The 18,722-nt window shown below is 37.2% G+C and overlaps 1 protein-coding gene across 4 annotated transcripts; it reads right to left on the bottom strand.

Annotated features, from left to right (window-relative positions):
• Positions 1-1,892: 1,892 nt before the first annotated feature.
• Positions 1,893-16,831, bottom strand: rnf44 (ring finger protein 44). Of its 4 annotated transcripts, none has more exons than XM_079892501.1 (11): positions 16,514-16,831; positions 10,785-10,985; positions 10,441-10,660; positions 8,877-9,044; positions 7,915-8,088; positions 6,213-6,374; positions 5,640-5,755; positions 5,012-5,099; positions 4,523-4,644; positions 4,341-4,440; positions 1,893-3,688 (listed from the first exon to the last, which is right to left on the bottom strand). In XM_079892501.1, the coding sequence occupies exons 2-11, from the start codon at positions 10,889-10,891 to the stop codon at positions 3,626-3,628; spliced, it is 1,320 nt and encodes a 439-aa protein (XP_079748627.1). In that variant the 5' UTR covers positions 10,892-10,985; positions 16,514-16,831; the 3' UTR covers positions 1,893-3,625. The 4 variants fall into 4 exon arrangements, with proteins under 4 accessions (XP_079748627.1, XP_079748629.1, XP_079748626.1 ...); XM_079892503.1 differs by having other exon boundaries at positions 8,925-9,044; positions 16,514-16,757; XM_079892500.1 differs by lacking the exon at positions 16,514-16,831 and adding an exon at positions 13,927-14,338.
• Between the last annotated feature and the right edge of the window lie 1,891 nt (positions 16,832-18,722).

Here is an 18,722-nt window from a genome sequence, read left to right as displayed (position 1 = left end):
ACAGAAAGACTACAAGATTCTATTTATCATCATAACTCATAGGTTGTTGTTTTTTTCCTTTTTTTTTCTTTTTAGTAATTCAGTACAGGTAACACTGAGGTTCTTAAGGAATCTTGGTTATTGTGAAAAATTCCTTTATAAATCTAAATAAGGATATAATAGAAATAGCCCACAGCCGGTTACCCCAAGCAAAAGTGCTTGCGTGTACATCAACAACTTATTTTTAAACCATAACAGTTACAGATGCTCAAGGTAGAGAGAACCGTACAACAGGTACATATATTTCTGACCATTTTAGTGAATGAGTGATAGCGCCGTGTTGTTTTAACCCACACAAAACCTCCTACTACTTCCATTTAAGGCAGATGTATTGAAACGGATCACTCGGGCGGTAAAATAATGTTATCCTTTAAAAAGGTCACTGTCTACCAGCACATACAAGTAAAGCTAAATAGTTTTTCTTTCTTTTTTTCTTAATTGAAACCCCTGTTGATAATGTTATTAACTGTTGCTGACCTCCGTGAGGGTACTAGTAGTAGCACTGCATGCTGTATGAATAGAGACCCATTACAAACTATTGCATTCTCTTATGTGAATGTAGCATTACACCTAAATATAGAATATCTAGCACCTTTTTACTATATGGCTTTCCATTATCTAGATTCCAGGCAAGTGTGTCAGTAACTGAGGCAACAATAGAAGCACAAATGTGGTGAGGAGCCAATCACATTTCCCATCTCAAAAAGTCTTCCCACTGGCATCAAGCTTAACATCCTATATTATTATTTTTGATTTTTTTTTTTTTTTTCTCTTTTCTCTTCTTCTTTTGCAAGTACAAGCACAATAAAATCTTGTAGTCATTCGGTTCTATTACAAATGTGTGCAGTACAGTGCATGGCAGTTATCAGCTGAGCAGAAAGTCCCCTACACCCAGAACCCAAAGCCAACTAGATCTACCTAAAAACCAGTTGGGACCTGGTAAGACATGCATGCATATTGCGCACAATTAAATACTTGCCCACCCCTGATATCTTTCACTGAAAATACAGATTAAATTTTTTATTAGTCTTTTGTTTTCTTCTTTTTTTCTTTTTAATCCTTAAATCATGCAAACACTGTAAGAATAGTCTTGGAAGTGGTCTAGTTAGAACAGTGTGCACCGTGGCACCTTTTTCAACGGGATTACAACCTTTGTGTGTGGTTTAAGTACAAGAACACGGAAAAACGCAACGGCTGGAAAACAGGTTTGAGTAACATACGCTAATGGTCGGCTGCATTGACGAAAAGCCTATTCTCACTCGATACAACATGTCACTTCATCTTTTTTTTTCTTTGCATGCCAGTCTTATAATGGAATAATATTCACCACTATTTAAAAAAAGGAATATTAGTTAAGTTGATTACATTTAAAATATGCATGGCCTGAGGAAAACAACCCAGAATACCCAAATATATCTCCATGGCATCAATCCAATTTGAAATGGACTGTTTTCCTATATTTTTCAATTACAGAGAGGCCCTGAGTGAATTTTTTTTTTGTTTTTTTTGTTATACTCAAAATATATGCCAGTGAACAGATATGTATACATAGATTAATTATCAAAAGTGTGGATTAAATTCATGACAATGGCTTTTTTTTTTTTTTTTTAACCTGGCACGCAAACGCAAGATACTCACATTCTCATGAGAGAGTCCCTTTACCCGAGAAAGCCAGTGTGTCTATTGAGTTACAATGACTATTCAGTGGACAAACGACTCAGGAATATATATATATATATTATATATATATATATATATATATTTAAAAGTCCTACAATTAAAGTACTTAGGGAAAGAAAAGTATACCCAAATAGTTCATAGTTTTCGCCCGAACAACGTTCAGGTTTGTTTTTGGAATCGAGTGAACCACAAGTTGAGCGTTATACAGTGCATCTTTTTTTTTCTTTAAACGACCCTAACGCTCCGTCTCTGCCGTTTCGAATCCTGCCTGGGATCTTCGTGGAACGACTACAGTCAACTGGCACACAGGAGAGGGCGTAGCTAAAAATACAGAGGGTTTCAACATTCTTTTGTCTTAAAAACAAGACGATAATTTGCAACCTTTCACACCAAGGCTATGCATACAATGTTTTTTTTTTTCTTTCACATCACTTGACACTGTGAACATGGCCTGAGACCTGACAACGGGAGGCAAACTAAAACGCGCTAAAGATGCTTTAGTATTCCGACCGAATCCTTCAAAAACGCTCTCGAGAGAAGAAATAAATAACACCACTTTAAAAAAAAACGTATACTTTTAAAAGAGGAACTGAAGATTAGTAACAGGTTTGTGCTTGTCAAGGTCTTGAGAAGGCAGAGCTAAAATCTTGTAGAGTATATTGATTATTTGGCTCACGAATGAGGAAAAACAAAAGGCCTAGTCCTCCAAAATCAGGTCAAAACGTTGCGTTCACCTCTCACACTCATTGCACGTATTGCTTTCCGCAAAGTCTTCCACCCTTTCCCAAAAAGTCATTCCAGAAAGGCAAATGCGACCTCCCCATGGCCTTCGTCCGACGTTCCTCTTGTGGTTGAAATGCGGTGGATCCCGTCGATTCAAATATTGCTAGTCTAAAAGAACAGTCCGCGCGTGGCCCGTGAGATGTTCTCCTGGATCTAGCCGAGAAAGAGTTACACAGCTGAGTGTGAGGGAGTGGGATGAAGAGGGCCAGTCCAGAATGGATGTGGGTTGTGCAGTGCAGCCAGGTGGGAGCTGGCAGAGGCAGTGTGCTGTCCTCGTCCCTGTGTTCCCATAGGCCAGTCAGATTGGCCTTGCCAGCAAACAGCAAAAGCCAAAACCCCACAGCTTCCTCAATGTCTCTACGACTGTGGTGAAATCCCAGCGGGAGTTTCACGCTCGTCGTTTCCCAGTCCTTTTTGTCTACGTTTCCCTCTTTAACCTCAGGCCTTGGAACTTTGAACCACTGAAAGTCACACCTTCACAACAGCATTCGCAGATAAAAGAGAATCGGGATTAAGATATTCAAATGATCAATACATTATTGCAAAACATAGATTATTAACAAGTCCCTCAGCCCATCATCACTTGTAGAGACATGCATCTATGATGGTCGTTCACCGGCGGAGCAGCCGCGTCTTACCGACTCGTCTGATTGCACAGTAAAACCAAAGACCACCGTCATCTTGGCCCGCTCCCGCAGTCCCTAACGATACTAAAGCACGATTTTAATCATCTGTGATCAAACAACTAGAGAATATTCAATTGTGTAAACAAATATGCCAACACAACACGTATTACAGGTTATCTTTGGAATCTGCGAAAAACAAGGGCAGGGAAATGAAAAAGAAAGATGAAAAAGAACCCCCCCCAAAAAAAATAAAAAATGGTCACAATTCCAGAACTCGGAAGTTGCTATAGGCGGCAGTAGCTTTCATGAAACTCACACAATGACGCACAGCAGAGGTCAAACAGGTTCCTTACAAATTCCAAGATTGCTTATTGTAGAGGTGGGGTTGGGAGCGGGGTGGGGGGTAGATTTGCGTTTGGCTGGAGATCAGGTGTCCCCACTCACAGAACACACTCAAGGATTTGTGCTGCTTTCCAGTGAAGGACAAAAACCTGAACTCATTCCACATCGCGGTGAACCTCAGACGCGTCGGCTCGACAGATTGGACAGGTGCGATTGGTCTGCAAGACATGTCATGGATTAATTTCTACAAGCCAGTGATGTTTCTATACACCATTACCTGATCTATGCATCAGCTAATAACTGTGCCTGCTTAAATCAACATTTACTAAATATGAAATAACAAAATTCATTTCAGCAACTATTATGAAATTATAAATATTTTCTACCATTCAAAAGTTTGGGGCCAGTAGGGAAAAAAAATATTAATACTTTTATTCAGCAAGGATGCATTAATGAGTGTTAAGAAAAAGCGTTAAAATTTCTATTTCAAATAATTGCTGTTCCTTTGAACTTTCTTTAAATCAAAGAATCCTGTTTGAATAAAATATTAAGCAGCACAACTGTTCTCAGATGGATAACAATAATAAATGTTACCTGAGCACCAAATCAGCATGCCAATTTAAACAGTTTTAAATTGTAATAATATTTCACTATATTACCATATTTCGGATCAAATAAATGCAGCCTTGGTGAGCATGAGAGACAAAAATCACACCAACCCCAAACATCTGAACGGTTGTGTACATAAGCAATTTACAAGCCATCAGCCACTTAAAAACCTATATTCGTTGACCACCATTACTATTTACATCGTCTTAGCGCTTTGCTGTTAGTTAATGCAGATATTGTGCATTAAGATGTTCTTCTTACCTTTAACCACTTGTCTACACATTTCGCATGAAATTCGTGGTTGCAGGGTAATACTCGAAGTAGCTGTCTTGACTCAAAATCACTAAAGCATACAACACACCTGTAAGAAAAGTCAATACCAAGTCACAAACCAAAACTTCAACATTATATAACAGAGGGCATATATAACAGAAAACACTTACAGAGTTTGCTCAGATTGGTGGTTTTCTAAATTGAACCTGTAGGACGGAAGTTGCTCTATATCAGCTTTCGTTAGTCCTCGAGGTTTCGCTTCTCCGAGTCTCTCAGCAAGGTTTAATAACGCCTGAGAGAAAAATCACAAGTGTTCAAAACTCTCCACACAAACTGTGATAAGATAACGATGTTATCTCTGTTCCAAAATTAGCTTTAATTCTATAACGTAACTCACTAATTCTATAAAGTTAACCTTTTCTCAACTTTGTTGCATCACTGCACATGCCCACAGAGTCACTCTTATTGAAAATGAGTAAGTCGTTGCAAATGAGTACGTATAAACTTTTGGAAGCTAGCGAGCTGCTTATACAATCAGTAGAGAGCGAGGCAGTTCACTAGGCCTTACATAAAAACCATCAGTGGCTTAATTTTGACAAGCCAGGTTATACAAACAGTGGAGCAACTACATCACCCAGCATGTGAGGATTCTCATTTACCTCATAGTTTTCCATCTCCACATCATCTACATCCAAGTCCAAACTGATAGCAGGACCCACAGCAGTTGGAGGCACAGGTAGCATCGAGCTGTTTCATAGGTCACAAACACATAAGCATCACAAATCATTAGCATACACTCATTGGCCTTTCTTTCACTCTAGCAAAGAAATATCACAAAGGCTTCATAGAATTATAAGCAGCATTGAGGGTAACGCATTCCAAGAAACGTGCATTAAGTAATCAGATTACTTTTTCGATATAACGTAAAGTAACTCGTTACTTAATAAATGTACACATTAACATCCAAGTTATGTTTTAATAAGAAAGAAATGTAAATTACTTTTCAGTTTAATTAACTTGCTCACTTCCTGTCTCTCCTTGACTGTCTTATCCAATAAAATATAACTAAACAAAAAAACCTTAATTAAAATTCTCTCTCTTTTCTATAACTTATAGACATGCACACTCTTGTGTGCGAGGGAACAGACAAAATTAATGCAATATTGTAAGGACAAGTAACTTTCCCCAACACTGATTATAAGCTTACAATGTCCATTATTTGAATATGAAACAATTTATATGGCAAAATGTGTTTGATTTGTATTATAAATAGTAGAAGACCCTCACAGGAAGTATGGTAAGAAGCCGGGGTAGTAGGGCGGTGGAGGAGGCGGGGGAGGCAGAGGCTGCTGTAATCGGTACCTCTGTCCAGTTATACGCCTCGGCAGCATGTGCGGATATGGCTGAGGAAACAGAGACATGAGGAAAACCATTCAAATAATTAGATTTCATTTACCAACTCTTATCCAAAGCTACTTTGGCAGCATTTCTACTATATCATATGATATAAATGTGAGACAAAAAATCATACAGGGGCATTTTTGCCCTAATATCTTGAATTTTAGAGCCATTCTAACTGCATTCTATAGGCTCTATCACAGTGAGCTGTTGCCCTGCTTCATGTTCGTCACCAATCAACTGTATGAAATGTCAGATGACCTACGTAGGTCTGGGGCAGGGCGGGTGCGTCAAATGTGTTTTTTTCCCATGACTAATTAATTAAATTAAATCCACAGCCCTAGTTTTTGCATAATGTCATTACTTGTTTATGCAAATGCTCCTCATTGAAATCAGTATTTCATTTTGACTTGTTTACTGCGATTCATGCTTTGTTGACATACAGAAGCAAAGACATCTCACCACTCCGTAGGGTAGCTCTTGATGGAGGGGCTCCTGGGGGAGGTACTGAAGGGGGACAGAGGGGGTCATTGCTGGTGGATGGTGGGCTGGAGGATAAGAGAATGTTCCTAACGGATGCTGGTCTCCTCGCAGATCCACTTCATTCTCCACCCTCTGCAGAGGCTGAATACACACATATAAAAGACATTGCACAACCAGAAAGAAAAAAAAAACATACCTGTAGCATAAGATTATGACAATTAATACCATAAAACTATATGCTATTTTATAAAGGATACATTTTGTCACACCAACATTCAGCATTGTTTTTATATAATTTGTAAGGGTACAATCCATTATGGGGGCTTATCTGTTACCAATGACTAACTGTTTTCTCTAGATTGTAATGGGTTTGCTTTACTAATTACACTGTAACAGTAATCACATTACACACTAGATTACTGTAATGCATTACACTCAACATTGGGAACAACATGGCAACCTTCAAACATGGCTCATCCAATCACATTTATAATCACATTTACAGTTTTGAGGTAACTCTCAGGTGTAACATAATGTAAAGATGTTTTTGCACTAAAGGCAGATTAAAAATAAGCTCATTAAAAGTAAGCGTATCTTTTAGTTTGTATTCATCAAGAGGCTAACTCCTCAAATTATATTAATTGCATTTTTATATAAAATAAATAGCACTAATACTACTCCATGAATATGTAACAAAACATTTAGTGTTGAATTACCAGCAAATATAACTGCATTACTACATTTACAGTAACAGTAATATTAAATTACTGACACCATGAAGATTTTGGTCATGTTGTCAATGTAACTTATTTGAAATGCACAAAATTTCAGTTCTATTTCTCTCCTTTTTGAGCTTGAACGGACAAATGAACGCAAAATTAAGTCTGACAAATGTCAAAATGTCTGTCTCAGGGAGTATCCTCATAAACACAATCGGTTATGTTGTAAACAATTGAGAAAGAAACCCAATGTGTATCATTATATTGGATCTGTGCATTCGTCTTAAAGTGACAGCAGCCTAATATGCCCGCAGATGTTTGTGTCACCAATGTAAATCAAACAACAAAAGAGAAAATCACTTTTGTAGCTTTAAAAAATATAACATTTATTAATTATATTTAATTTATACAGCGAAGACTACGCAGTGTTATTTTACATTTGATTATTCAATTTCTGTCCCTGAATACTGTTAGGTTTAGGCCTACAAAACACTGAAAAACAAAGCACTGCTTATTTCATTTGTATCTTTGTTCTATTTATCTATACTTGTAATTTGTTTATTGTTTTCTATGCAGATGCAATACCCTACAAATCAACCCAATCATCCTAGAATTATTAATTCTTTAAAAATACAGCTATTCAAATCTGGTGAAATTGTTTTCATGTTGCAGAAAAACAAAATATTGCACTTTTTTTTCAAATATCGTGCAGCCCTAACTTATCCTGCAGGTGTTATTTACTATCATTACATCTATCACACACTATATTACTATTGCATATAGCTTTATATCAGCCAACGGCCACCCTGCTGTCCAAGATACCAGCAATCAAAAAATACATATCGGTCGATCCCTAAAAATAATTTGTAAAAACTTCTTACACTATAATTTGCATAAAAAGGACATTAATAATAGTTCTCTTCCATTTAGTAGCATTCATAGATGTTGTGATCTGCACTCACCATGCGCGGGTGCTGGGGCTGTATGGGAACAAACTGGTTGAGTGGAGGCAGATGAGGCGGCTGGTGAGGCGGCACTGGCGGACTAGGGTGAAGGATAAAATGCTCACTGGAGATCATTGGTGGAAATGCCTGATAGGACACTGGCAGGTGCTGCATGGTGCAGGCCTGAATGAGCTGCAGACAGACAGACAGAGAAATACCAGACAACAAAAGGGTCACTCACACCATAGATACACTCATGAAGAAAGTGAGGATGGGCAATTGAATACTGCATTGCTATATTCAACATGCTAACATACTCTGGACTAAAGCATATCTAACACTTTCCCTACTCTGTACTATTTAGAAATCCGCTAAATCATTTCAAAAGCATTAGGGTTAATAATAATATATAAGCCTATAGTTTTTTAGTTTCTATAATTTCATTAAGCATACATAATGTAAAGAGGACTGAAAAACAATTGTCCTCTGCACAATATAAGAGACTTTCAACTGTACATCACTATAGCCACATAAAAAGTAGTACAGAGGTGGGTATGTTGACACAAATGCAATGACTTGAGAAGATGGTAAAATTAGCAGAAAGTACACCTTTGTCATTAAAGATCAAATACCCCAAAGACATTTGCAGTGACAATGCAAACAAAAACTAAGGGGGTTGCACATTGTCCCTTGAAAGTTGCATCATAAAAAGGTCATTAATCATTCTAGAGACACAGGAAAAGCCTACAGGAAAATCAAAACGTGAAATGCAGCTTTATACCAATGTCTAATGTGTAAGCATGAGTGGGACGTACAGAACAACACTCATAATCGAATATCTTTGGCTAGCAGGACAGGTGGGCATAATGGCTGCCTGGGACACACATACATCGGCTAAAGTAAAGCTGGAGCGATGGGACATGTTAGGTGTGCTCTACACAAACTTCACTAACATTCCAGCTCTTCCTTTTCAAACTCACTGGAGGAGGAAGGCAGCAGAGCAGAGAGAGCTGTCCGCTGAACATTACCGAGCATGCTGGGAGCTGCTGAGCATTGCAGGCTGGGATAGGTTGCCCGGTGTGGATGGGAAAACCGTGGGTCGTCACCGTGGTAACTGTGTAAGATATCGGAACTGATCCTTGATGCATCTTGAAGGACAACACAAAAAGTTCAGGTTACTTGTTAAAAAACAACCACTACCTCTGATTTTCATTATCACAGCAATCATCTGATATCAGCAATATCACAGCAATCTGATTGATTTCACATCAAAGTCAGAGTAAATACACTTTCACAGACAAGGCTTGGATTAAGCCAGGATTAGACCTTAGTTCAATTAGGATTGTAAATAGGTGATTTTATAAACGTGCCTTAAACATTACTGGTGTGAATCTTGAAACAAAACAATGGCACTGACATATTTTTAGATAAGTCAGAGCAAGTTACTTTCAGTTAAAACAGCTTAAGCATCCATTTTAGTCTGGGACTAGGCTTAAGCCTTGTCTGTGAAACTGAGGGATAATGTCTATATTAAGGATCTCAAACTACCAGTTTATCTCAAATTTGGCTCGCAAATCAGTTTTCATTCAATGAATTTTGGTTTAGCGTCCAAATAGCTCTCCCATAGTTCTCTTAAGGATTATTAAGCTGCCAAATATTTAATTGTTTTTACACTTTTATACATTTAAATTGGTATTTATTAATACTTTTTTCACATTTATTTATTTTTATATTTAAAGGCCTGAAAAAGTCAACCAGAAAAAGTTTGCTTATGCACTGCAGAGTCCCAAAATCACTCACTCAATTCCCTGTATAGTGAACGTCAAATAGTGTGTTATATATCGCTAAAAGATCGCAATCTCGATTCAAACACCCACACCCACTGATTTTATTCCTAAATGACAATGATTCGGCTCTGTCCTTTTTATCATTGAACCTTTGACAAGTACGATCACCGCGAACATTCAAATCTGCATTGATCCTGCCGCTGACCCAGAAAGAGCAGTTGTCATGTATAGGTATGAAACAGCTTCAGTCTTTTTGACCACACAGTATCATTATTTCTGTTTTACAAACATTCAAATGATCACAGAAGTACTGGGATAAAAGTGTATAGTTGTAAAGACGTAAAGACTGATGTTTACTGTAGCGATCAGAATAGTGTACAGTAGATCACTTTTGAACATAACTTGATGTTTCAAATGAAGATTGTAACAATTACATTGTTACACCAGTAAGTGGCGACAAGTGACTTAAAAATGTTTTTGTCATTGAAACATTCATTCAAGCGATTTGTTCAAAAACACTGATTCCTCCAGTAAAGAAACAAGAAATTATGAGTCGTTGAATCATTCATTCAAATAATTTCTTTTAAAATAATTGATTGAAATTAATAGTTTTATAGTTTAATAAGAAGAGTTTAAATTTTCGAGAGTAATCACTAATATTTTACTCAAATGGAGAACAACACCTGGATAGTGGCTTCCAGAAAATTAGAGTTTGACACCCATGGTCTAAATGAATAACTGTCGTTTGAACTAATACCTGTTCGTGAAGATCCACCATGATGGAGTTCTGTTGGGGGGGCTGTGTGGCAGTATGCAGCATGCGTGGAGGTGCACTGGTGTGGCTATATTGCCTGGACTCATCTAAAGGAATCTGCTGATGCTGGGAGAAGACAGGGTGGAGGAAGTTCTCATCCTGATGTAGGGAAGTGTGCACAGCAGGTCTATCTCTCTGCCCCCACTGACGTCGTACTGGAGGACTAGGACATGAACGTGCACATAACGTACGTAAGTAGTCGCTCTGCAGATGTTTGTTTTTTTTAAATAAAATGTACAACTCAAAAGCTAATTTCATCAAACTCAATATGACACTGTCTGACCCACCTTCTCCTGAGGTGCAGAGGGGTGATGCAAGGCTCCCCGACGACCCTCCTCTGGTTTAAGGGGGCTGTTGATGGCCGCCTACTCACTGCTACTTCCCATGGTCGCATTTGTGACGTCGTACGAACGAGTCACACCTGCCTGGGGTGGGGAACCAGTAGTGCAAGAGGCACTTGTGTCTAACAGCTTCAGATTGTCGGAACTCTGTTTGAAACACAAGAAATATTGGTTTTGTGAATTGAATAATGATGTACAGAAAAAACTTTTGTTGTCATTTACTGTGCATTTCAACTGAAGTTAATTAAAGAGGATCTATTATGGTCAGCAATGTTATGAAGCGCTCCAACTAAAATCCAGTCCAACCTCGATATCCCTCATTTAAATAATTCCCGCCCAAGGTATAAGCAAATAAAGGGCAAGGCCTGATTGAGTTGTTTTAGTAGCATGTCGAAACTCATGGTTATAGTAATGGTGGCGTGACATTTCAAAAACATGCTCAAAGTGGTTGACCAATCACAACACACTGGTCCAGGGAACTGATGAGAGCAGAGAAGGAGGGGCTTCATAAAAACAGAAGTGAACAGAGGTGCGTCTTAAAATGACAGCAGCCTAATAAACCTGCAGCCGTCTGTCGTTAATGTTAATAAAACAACAAAAGACAAAGAGAATATCACTCACTCCTCCTGAGTCACTTTTCTAACTTTAATAAGAATACATGTTGGCTATATTTAATTCACACAGTAAAGACTATGCACTATATTTAATTAATTTATACAATTTATGTAACATTTCTTATTTAGTGCTTGATAATTTTCAGGCAGGTCTAATTCATTTGTTTTATTGTAGTTTTGTCCTTATGCTTGTAAATAGTTTCTTTGCTCTTTTTTTTCCTTCAGTAAGCTTGAGAGTTTTTGTCTTAGGCTAGTAGCCTATTAGTTTTTTTGTGAGTCAATTGAGTTTTTTCAATGATGAAATTTCAATAGTATCAAACATTTTATTATCATAAAAACCTTGTTTAAAGAAAAAATAACTTTATTGTGATATATATATGGTCATATCCCCCACCCCTACTTGCTGCTTAACTTGCATAGTACAATGCATTGTTGAAGAAATCAACTAGCTAGTCACTACTGTTTCCAAAAAACGTAGTGTCCCAAATCTGTCATTCAACTATGCTGGTTAATGTCACGCAGGTGGAGTAATAACTTATTTGAATTAATCAGTTTATGATCAAATTAATGCCAGATCTGTCTGCAATAAATTACTAATTCTATTTTCTTCTCATTTATTTTGCTTAATTTCCAGATTCAATCATAGGCTCCTTCTTATGTAGACTACTACAGCACGTACACACGAGCGCTCTTCAAAAACTGTGCTTTAAATCTGTTGACAAACTAAAAGATGTAAATGAAATTTGCATATATTCAAAATGAAAGATATAGATTGTCCTGAATGTCAGCTTGCTTATTTTACTCAAGATAAGGACTAAGTCATGCAAACAAGAAACTATGCTTTTAACAACTCGAAAGCTGCTGTTCCAACCATTCAACTTTGCAATGCTATTTGCGAATGTTCGTTGGAACTATGGTTTCGGGAAACACCGACTCATTGAAATATGCTGATAACGACAGAACTTGTTGGCTAACAATGCTTTTGGGAAGCGCACCCCAGAGTGTTACTGACAGACTGAGAAGAGAGGTGCTGTAATAACATGCCTTTCAAAACATGAGGCAAATTAGTCTTGTGATACACTTATTGTTCAGCATGCAGGGAACCCAGTTTAAGTCCCATTTGCATGATGTTGCATTTATATTTTGTTCACAGATCCTTTTGTTCGCAGGGCACAAACATGAAGGACAATGACATTTGAGAACAAATTTTCAGTAAAAATTATTTTCAGTCTATTGTAGTCAGCTGTGGTCGATCTGTTGTATGGAAAACAGAAGCATTTACATTATTCAAAATGTCTCCTTTCATATAAAAAACAGCATACAAGCTAACAACAATTTTTAGGTTAATTATTCCTTTAAAAAATTACCCTGGACTTAAAATGTGAAGACCATATAGCCAAAACAGCATGAATAGCTTTAAACTAAAAAGGTCATTTTCCATTTGAAACCAAGAATAGTGAAATACTAATTGAATTAAAATATGCTTGTATTTGCCTCAAAAAAGCTGTATTGTATTTTTTTATGGATTGTGACATTTCATTGTGTAAATCTTTGAAGTAAACCAGAAGACGGTGGGATTAGAAATGATATAAAACCAGCCTTTTCAGGCAAGTAGACATCACACTTCACTGAAAGGCATCAGAATGAATAATTAAAATATTATTTATATACACATTTCAAATCATTTGTATTACTTTTCTCTTAACAAAATCAGTGAAGTGTGCATGGTTCACGCAAGCAAAACTTCTCATCACACTACATGACATTTAAATGTTCAATGCCATGTGTAAAATAAGAAAACAAGTAACAGCAAATATTTACAAACAGTGTTTAATGGAAAGACGGGGCTGATTTGCCACAAAGAGGGGGAGCTGTAACTTCAACAACAAAAGCGTGGATGGCCATGTGCTCCCACATAGACAAAGCAATAACAAAGGAGCGCCAGCAAACCTCGCGTGCCTCGCTTTATCAGAAATAATCATTTGAATGGGCTTGTGGATATGATTAAAACATGGTCCGTGCTTCACATAAGGATAGTGCACATTTCCTATGAATAAAACAAATAAAATTGTCACCGGGGCCCAGCAGTAGATCAACAATAGCACAAAGAGTCGCAAGGCCGAAGTTTTACAGGCGCGCGCGGAGCTCGTGCAAACATCCGCAGATGTCCTCGTGCTTTTAAAACATGTTCTCAACACTACACGGAGTTTGTGCATTACATTAAATGAATTAAATCAATCGCATGCACTTCCCATGCCCTAACTGCTATCACTAGCATATAGCCCGAGCAGATGAAGCCCTAAACAGGAAATGCAGGGATGCACCCCTGACAAAAGAAACATGGTTTGGCTTGAACGCCTCATTTACACAGTCTGCAATGTTTGAATATCAAGAGTGTTTTCGGTTTGAATTTAGCTGATACATGACAGCTTTGTGTCCAATAACCAAAGTATGATCACACCAACCGAGCTTACTTGTTTTCAATGGCGCGCGAGTTTCCGACTCGTCCACGCGCTGCTTGTTGGCGACTAAAACGATGCAGTTTGTCTTGTTTGATGAATTTGCAGACTAATCCAAAAGAAATCGCCAAGGTACATTAGCAAACAGTCATGGTTAAAATGAGGTATCGTCCGTTTCCTAGTTCACGTCCGCGAGCTTGATCTCGTTGTTGAGCTTCAGCATAGAAAGAGAAAATACATATTCTTCCGCAGCCTAACATCCGTTAACTTATATCCAACAAACTTGTAATAGCGTGCAGTTGTTGTTGTTTCCTTTATTATTACATCCGATGCATTCAAACTGGGTATAATCTGTGACATGGGTGCTGTTCAGTATTGTTGTGGTGGTTGGTTGTGTGCTACTGTGCTTGTATATAGTCACGCCTTCTTCCTCTAAAAACTACCACGCAATAGACAGACAGCCAGTCACTTTTTAGATGCTGCTGTTTGGTCGAATTGCTCCAGCCTGATACCAACCTTACGGGTGTTTTCACACTTCCTCTTTACTAAAAACAAACTCAAACCACTTTAAGTGGTCCAAAAAAGTTAATCGAATTAAAAAGGGACCCAGTTGCATTCACACTGTCCGTGGACACTAGTTTTTGGTCCAGTTTAGCTGCAGTCCATTTTACAATTCACATGGTGTTTTTCAAGAGAACAAGCTAACTTCAATACTGTATTTTAATATTTAGAATGATTATTATTGAGAATAATTAGATATCATGATAGATTATTTATTGCTGGTGTAAATATTAACTTTAATTCTAAAGTGAATATGGAGTGTTTTTTGTTCACAATGGTTCACTTTGAAGTTATTTTGGAGCATCCATAAGTCAAACCAAGAAGCAGCTCCCAAAATTGTTTTGCAATCCAACAGATGGAGTCAGTTGATTTGTGTTGTGCAGAAGTCAAAACATTAACCATAAGCATGGCAGCAGTGCATGTTATCGGTGATGATTTATTATGCCACTGACATTCATTTTGAGGTAGCATGGGTAGTCCCAGATAAAGGGGATGTTGTTTGTCACAAGGGATTTGTTGCAGTGATCAAACAACAGTGATGCAACACAGTCGTGTTGTATATTACAATTCAGTGAGACAGCATCTAATGAATTCCTTTAAAACAGTACAATGCACAAGGTACTTAATAATCTTAAAGCAGTTCAAACAGCATGTCAAGGGATCAAAATGGTGCTTTAAATATAATGTCAAATAAACATCACCAAACAAACCATTATTGCAAGTGGAAGTCCTTTTCTCCACTCGTTGAACCATCTCATGGTTCTCTAAAATGTTTCCTTGAATTGAAACTGACCGTCTCCTATAGGCAATGTTCAAAACAAAATCAAGAAAAATTTGAAATGGAATTCATAGTTTCTATAGAAATGTTTGAATATTTCACTAAACCACTGCAACATAATAAATGCAATATTAGCCTATATATTTTCATTCATTTGTATTAATAAAATACTATAATTTATGCAGCAAAAATATAATAAAATATTAATTTATGTGTCAGAAATGTAAGTGTTTAACATTTCTTTTAAAAATGCAATATTATTTTACAATATAAATACTGAGTTTATAACTAGTATTATATAAAAAGAGCAGAAAAGTATAGAAATCAGAGTAGAATAGAAATCCTTTACATTCAGCAGTTTTCAGGTTTAAGTTGCTTTTATGATTTTATTACATAAGCTCATTTACGATGAAGGTATAAACTACCATTGCAAAACATTTTAAGCATTGTTTTAAATTATGGTATAATAATAATAATAACACAATGTTTATTATTAGTGTTGATATCACTGTGTGTGTACTAAATGAAAAGCAGGGGGAAAAAACATCATGTTGGGGAGTCTAACTGTGTTCTCTCTAGTTCTCATCCGTCTCTCCATCAGAGACAGTGTGACACAGCCCAGTCTGTTACATAAGCCTTGCGCCAAATGGCGAGCCAGCGGACAGAAACACATGCAAGCGTCTCAAAGCGGTCAGGGTAACGTCTTGTTTATTCAATGCACTTTAAAGTTCATAAACTGACACCAAAAATATGGACTTAAGTTGATCTAGAAAATGCACCATTCAATGCATTAATGAGTCTGTAGAAGAACTAGGAAGGCAAAGTGCCCCATTTTTTTTTTCTTCTAATAATGTTTGAGTTTAATTCGTCTGAGCACGCATAGGTCAGAATGATTTTTGCAGCATTTTCTCTCGTGTGGCTTCACTGCAGAGAAAACGCCGCAATGTAACCTTCCTTCCTAATCTTTAACTCACGAGAAAATAGCGAAAATAATTCCGATTCCAGTGAAACCTGCGCTGCGCGTGCACACAATCACGCACATCGGAGACAAGCGCGAGACAAGCAAACCCGCGTCCAATCCATCCGTGCACTTCCAATCCAATGTAAACATTACAGCATTACAGCAACAAAACAAGGAGGGGCTCAAGGCTTTAGGGGGACAAGATATAAAAACACGCTGATACCTATGTGCGATGCATTCAAGACCGTGAAAACCCACGGAAATCCACGCCATCAACACGAAGACGCGGGCGCGTGCGTTACCTGATTGTTAATTTGTGAGCATCGCAATCGCTGACATTTCTCCTTGTAATTCTTCACATCTCTCCCATATTCGGTGCGGCATGATCCTCAGCTGTTCCTGTTAATGGAACATTCCGTGGATTTCACCACCGATTTGTGAAAAAGGTACAAACTGGAGCTCGCACGAAGAATAAAGGCAGAATGTGTCATTACTCTTCGCATCTCGCGCAAAACAACCACTCTCTGAATGCATCAGACTTTGGAGAAACCAATGCACTCGGTTGAACCCAGTATCATCCGCCGCCTATTTGCGTGCTTTTGTGACATACCCCTATGTGGGGCATTTAGAGGCCGCTTGCTTATGGCAAGCAGTTTGAGCATTATTCCTCATGAAATAAATTTGTTTAAAAATAACCGTAAAAATGATATGATCAGTCATGAGCCAATCATGAGTCATAAGCCATAACTTATGTTTTTACATCAACTCATCAAAATAATTTAGCAATTTCAACTTTCTACAAGTTATACACGAGTTAACTCGATTTATAAGTCAGTTTAACATATTTAAAGTTGTACAACCAAGTTGATTATACATAAAAATTGTTTTAAAATTTAAATAGATGTTTTTTTTTTACAATGATATAGTGATACCTCTATTTTATTTGTAAATAATCCAGTTGTCCGGAATCTTTTTCAGTGTCACTGACTATTCATTATACTGATTACATTCTATTGACAAATACTGAATTTGTCATTATTACTTATTCATTAACTTATATTGTTAGTCACTTTCATATAGTTGCAAATACAAACAAGTAAATTCCACATGTTGAATCCTACATAGTTATACTTTAGTAGATAATTATGAACTAGAATATAACAAATAAATACTATAGTAAAAGTGGAATAGATAGGCTACTAATAGGATTGTTCATATTAATTGGAAAAAAGCACTAGTCTTCATTCCTCTATGTTGAATCTCTTCCTCTTGTATGTGTGAATTTCACTTTCATTTAGGTATATTGAATGAACAATCAATGCAAGTGGATGTTTATACCAATCATACCATGGATTGAAAATATAAGAAACTAAATAGATACGCTAAGGAATACATGTTCAAGTGGCTTGCCACAGTTGTCTTGCTCTACCGTAAACACTGTACAAGTTTGTCCTCATGAACTCCCAATGTCAAGTCTCGGTTAACAAGATCGCAGGGCTACAGTTAGGTCATTGCATAGACTGTGCCATTATCCTATTCTCCACATTGAATACAAATTAATAAAAGCTCAAATCCTCGTCGAGCATCCTCTATGACAAAAAATAGACAGCTGACTGGGATATTTTTTTTTTACTTCGTAACGATAATGATGACATTACCTGTGCTCTATTTTCTTATTAAAGCTGTTTGCATCATGAGGGAGGCATATGTCATCATCAATTTGATTCCTTGCATCCATTATGGAAAAACTAATCAGGGTCACATTACGTAATTGCCAGTCTATGATTAGAATGTGCTTTGCTTTGTCTCCCTCTACTAGCCAGACGAGGAACAGCAGACACTACCTGAGATGATTGACACACCATACACCATCATGTAATTCTCCCATTGTTTCTTCATAAAACAAGATGTTACAAAGTTATTTGATGTGTGTTTACACAGTCTATATTATATTATAGTGAGGGTCTATCTCTTCTATGAATCCATTGTATAGGCTACTGAAGTCTAATATGTTTTTTTGAGCCTGGGTTATTTTATTTTTGTGTATATTCTTAAACATTAAGGTCTAATAATAGGGCGTTAGTATACTTTTCATAACCGTTGCTTAGTGAGATGGCTGCCTTGTTGTCAGCAATAAATGAGCAAAACACTTTATTGTTATGGAAAGCTATTCAATCTATAAATGATTAACTAAAAAGTGTTCATGTGTATAACAGACAAACCAACTTATCGCACATACTTATTGTTATTACAGTGAAAATTATGACATGATGCCTGTAAACACTATTTCTTTTCCCAGCATAATTACACAATATGCATATCATTAAATACTTGTGTCTTAGGATGAGATGATCACTGGGCCTCACCTATTTCTCGTCATTGCGCGAGGTCATAAACCAAAGTCTAATATGATAAGATTAGGATGGCATATTACTGCAACACATGTGGCATGAACAGGTCACATTTTACAAAATGAGGACCAGTAAACAGATTGATGAGATTTTTGTGTTT

Source organism: Squalius cephalus (genome assembly GCF_949319135.1).
Source record: "Squalius cephalus genome assembly, chromosome: 14".
Classification (NCBI taxonomy): Eukaryota; Metazoa; Chordata; class Actinopteri; order Cypriniformes; family Leuciscidae; genus Squalius; species Squalius cephalus.
This window is presented reverse-complemented; position numbering and strand designations above follow the sequence as displayed.

What these genes read in the sequence shown, in the direction of transcription:
- rnf44 (XM_079892501.1), bottom strand. Translation starts at nt 10,891, where the DNA reads ATGCGACCATGGGAAGTAGCAGTGAGTAGGCGGCCATCAACAGCCCCC. An exon ending in AAGAGCTACCCTACGGAGTG is followed by an intron (nt 5,756 to 6,212) that starts GTGAGATGTCTT and finishes CTGTTTCCTCAG; the next exon opens with CCATATCCGCACATGCTGCC. An exon ending in GTGTAGACAAGTGGTTAAAG is followed by an intron (nt 3,689 to 4,340) that starts GTAAGAAGAACA and finishes CATGTCTTGCAG; the next exon opens with ACCAATCGCACCTGTCCAAT.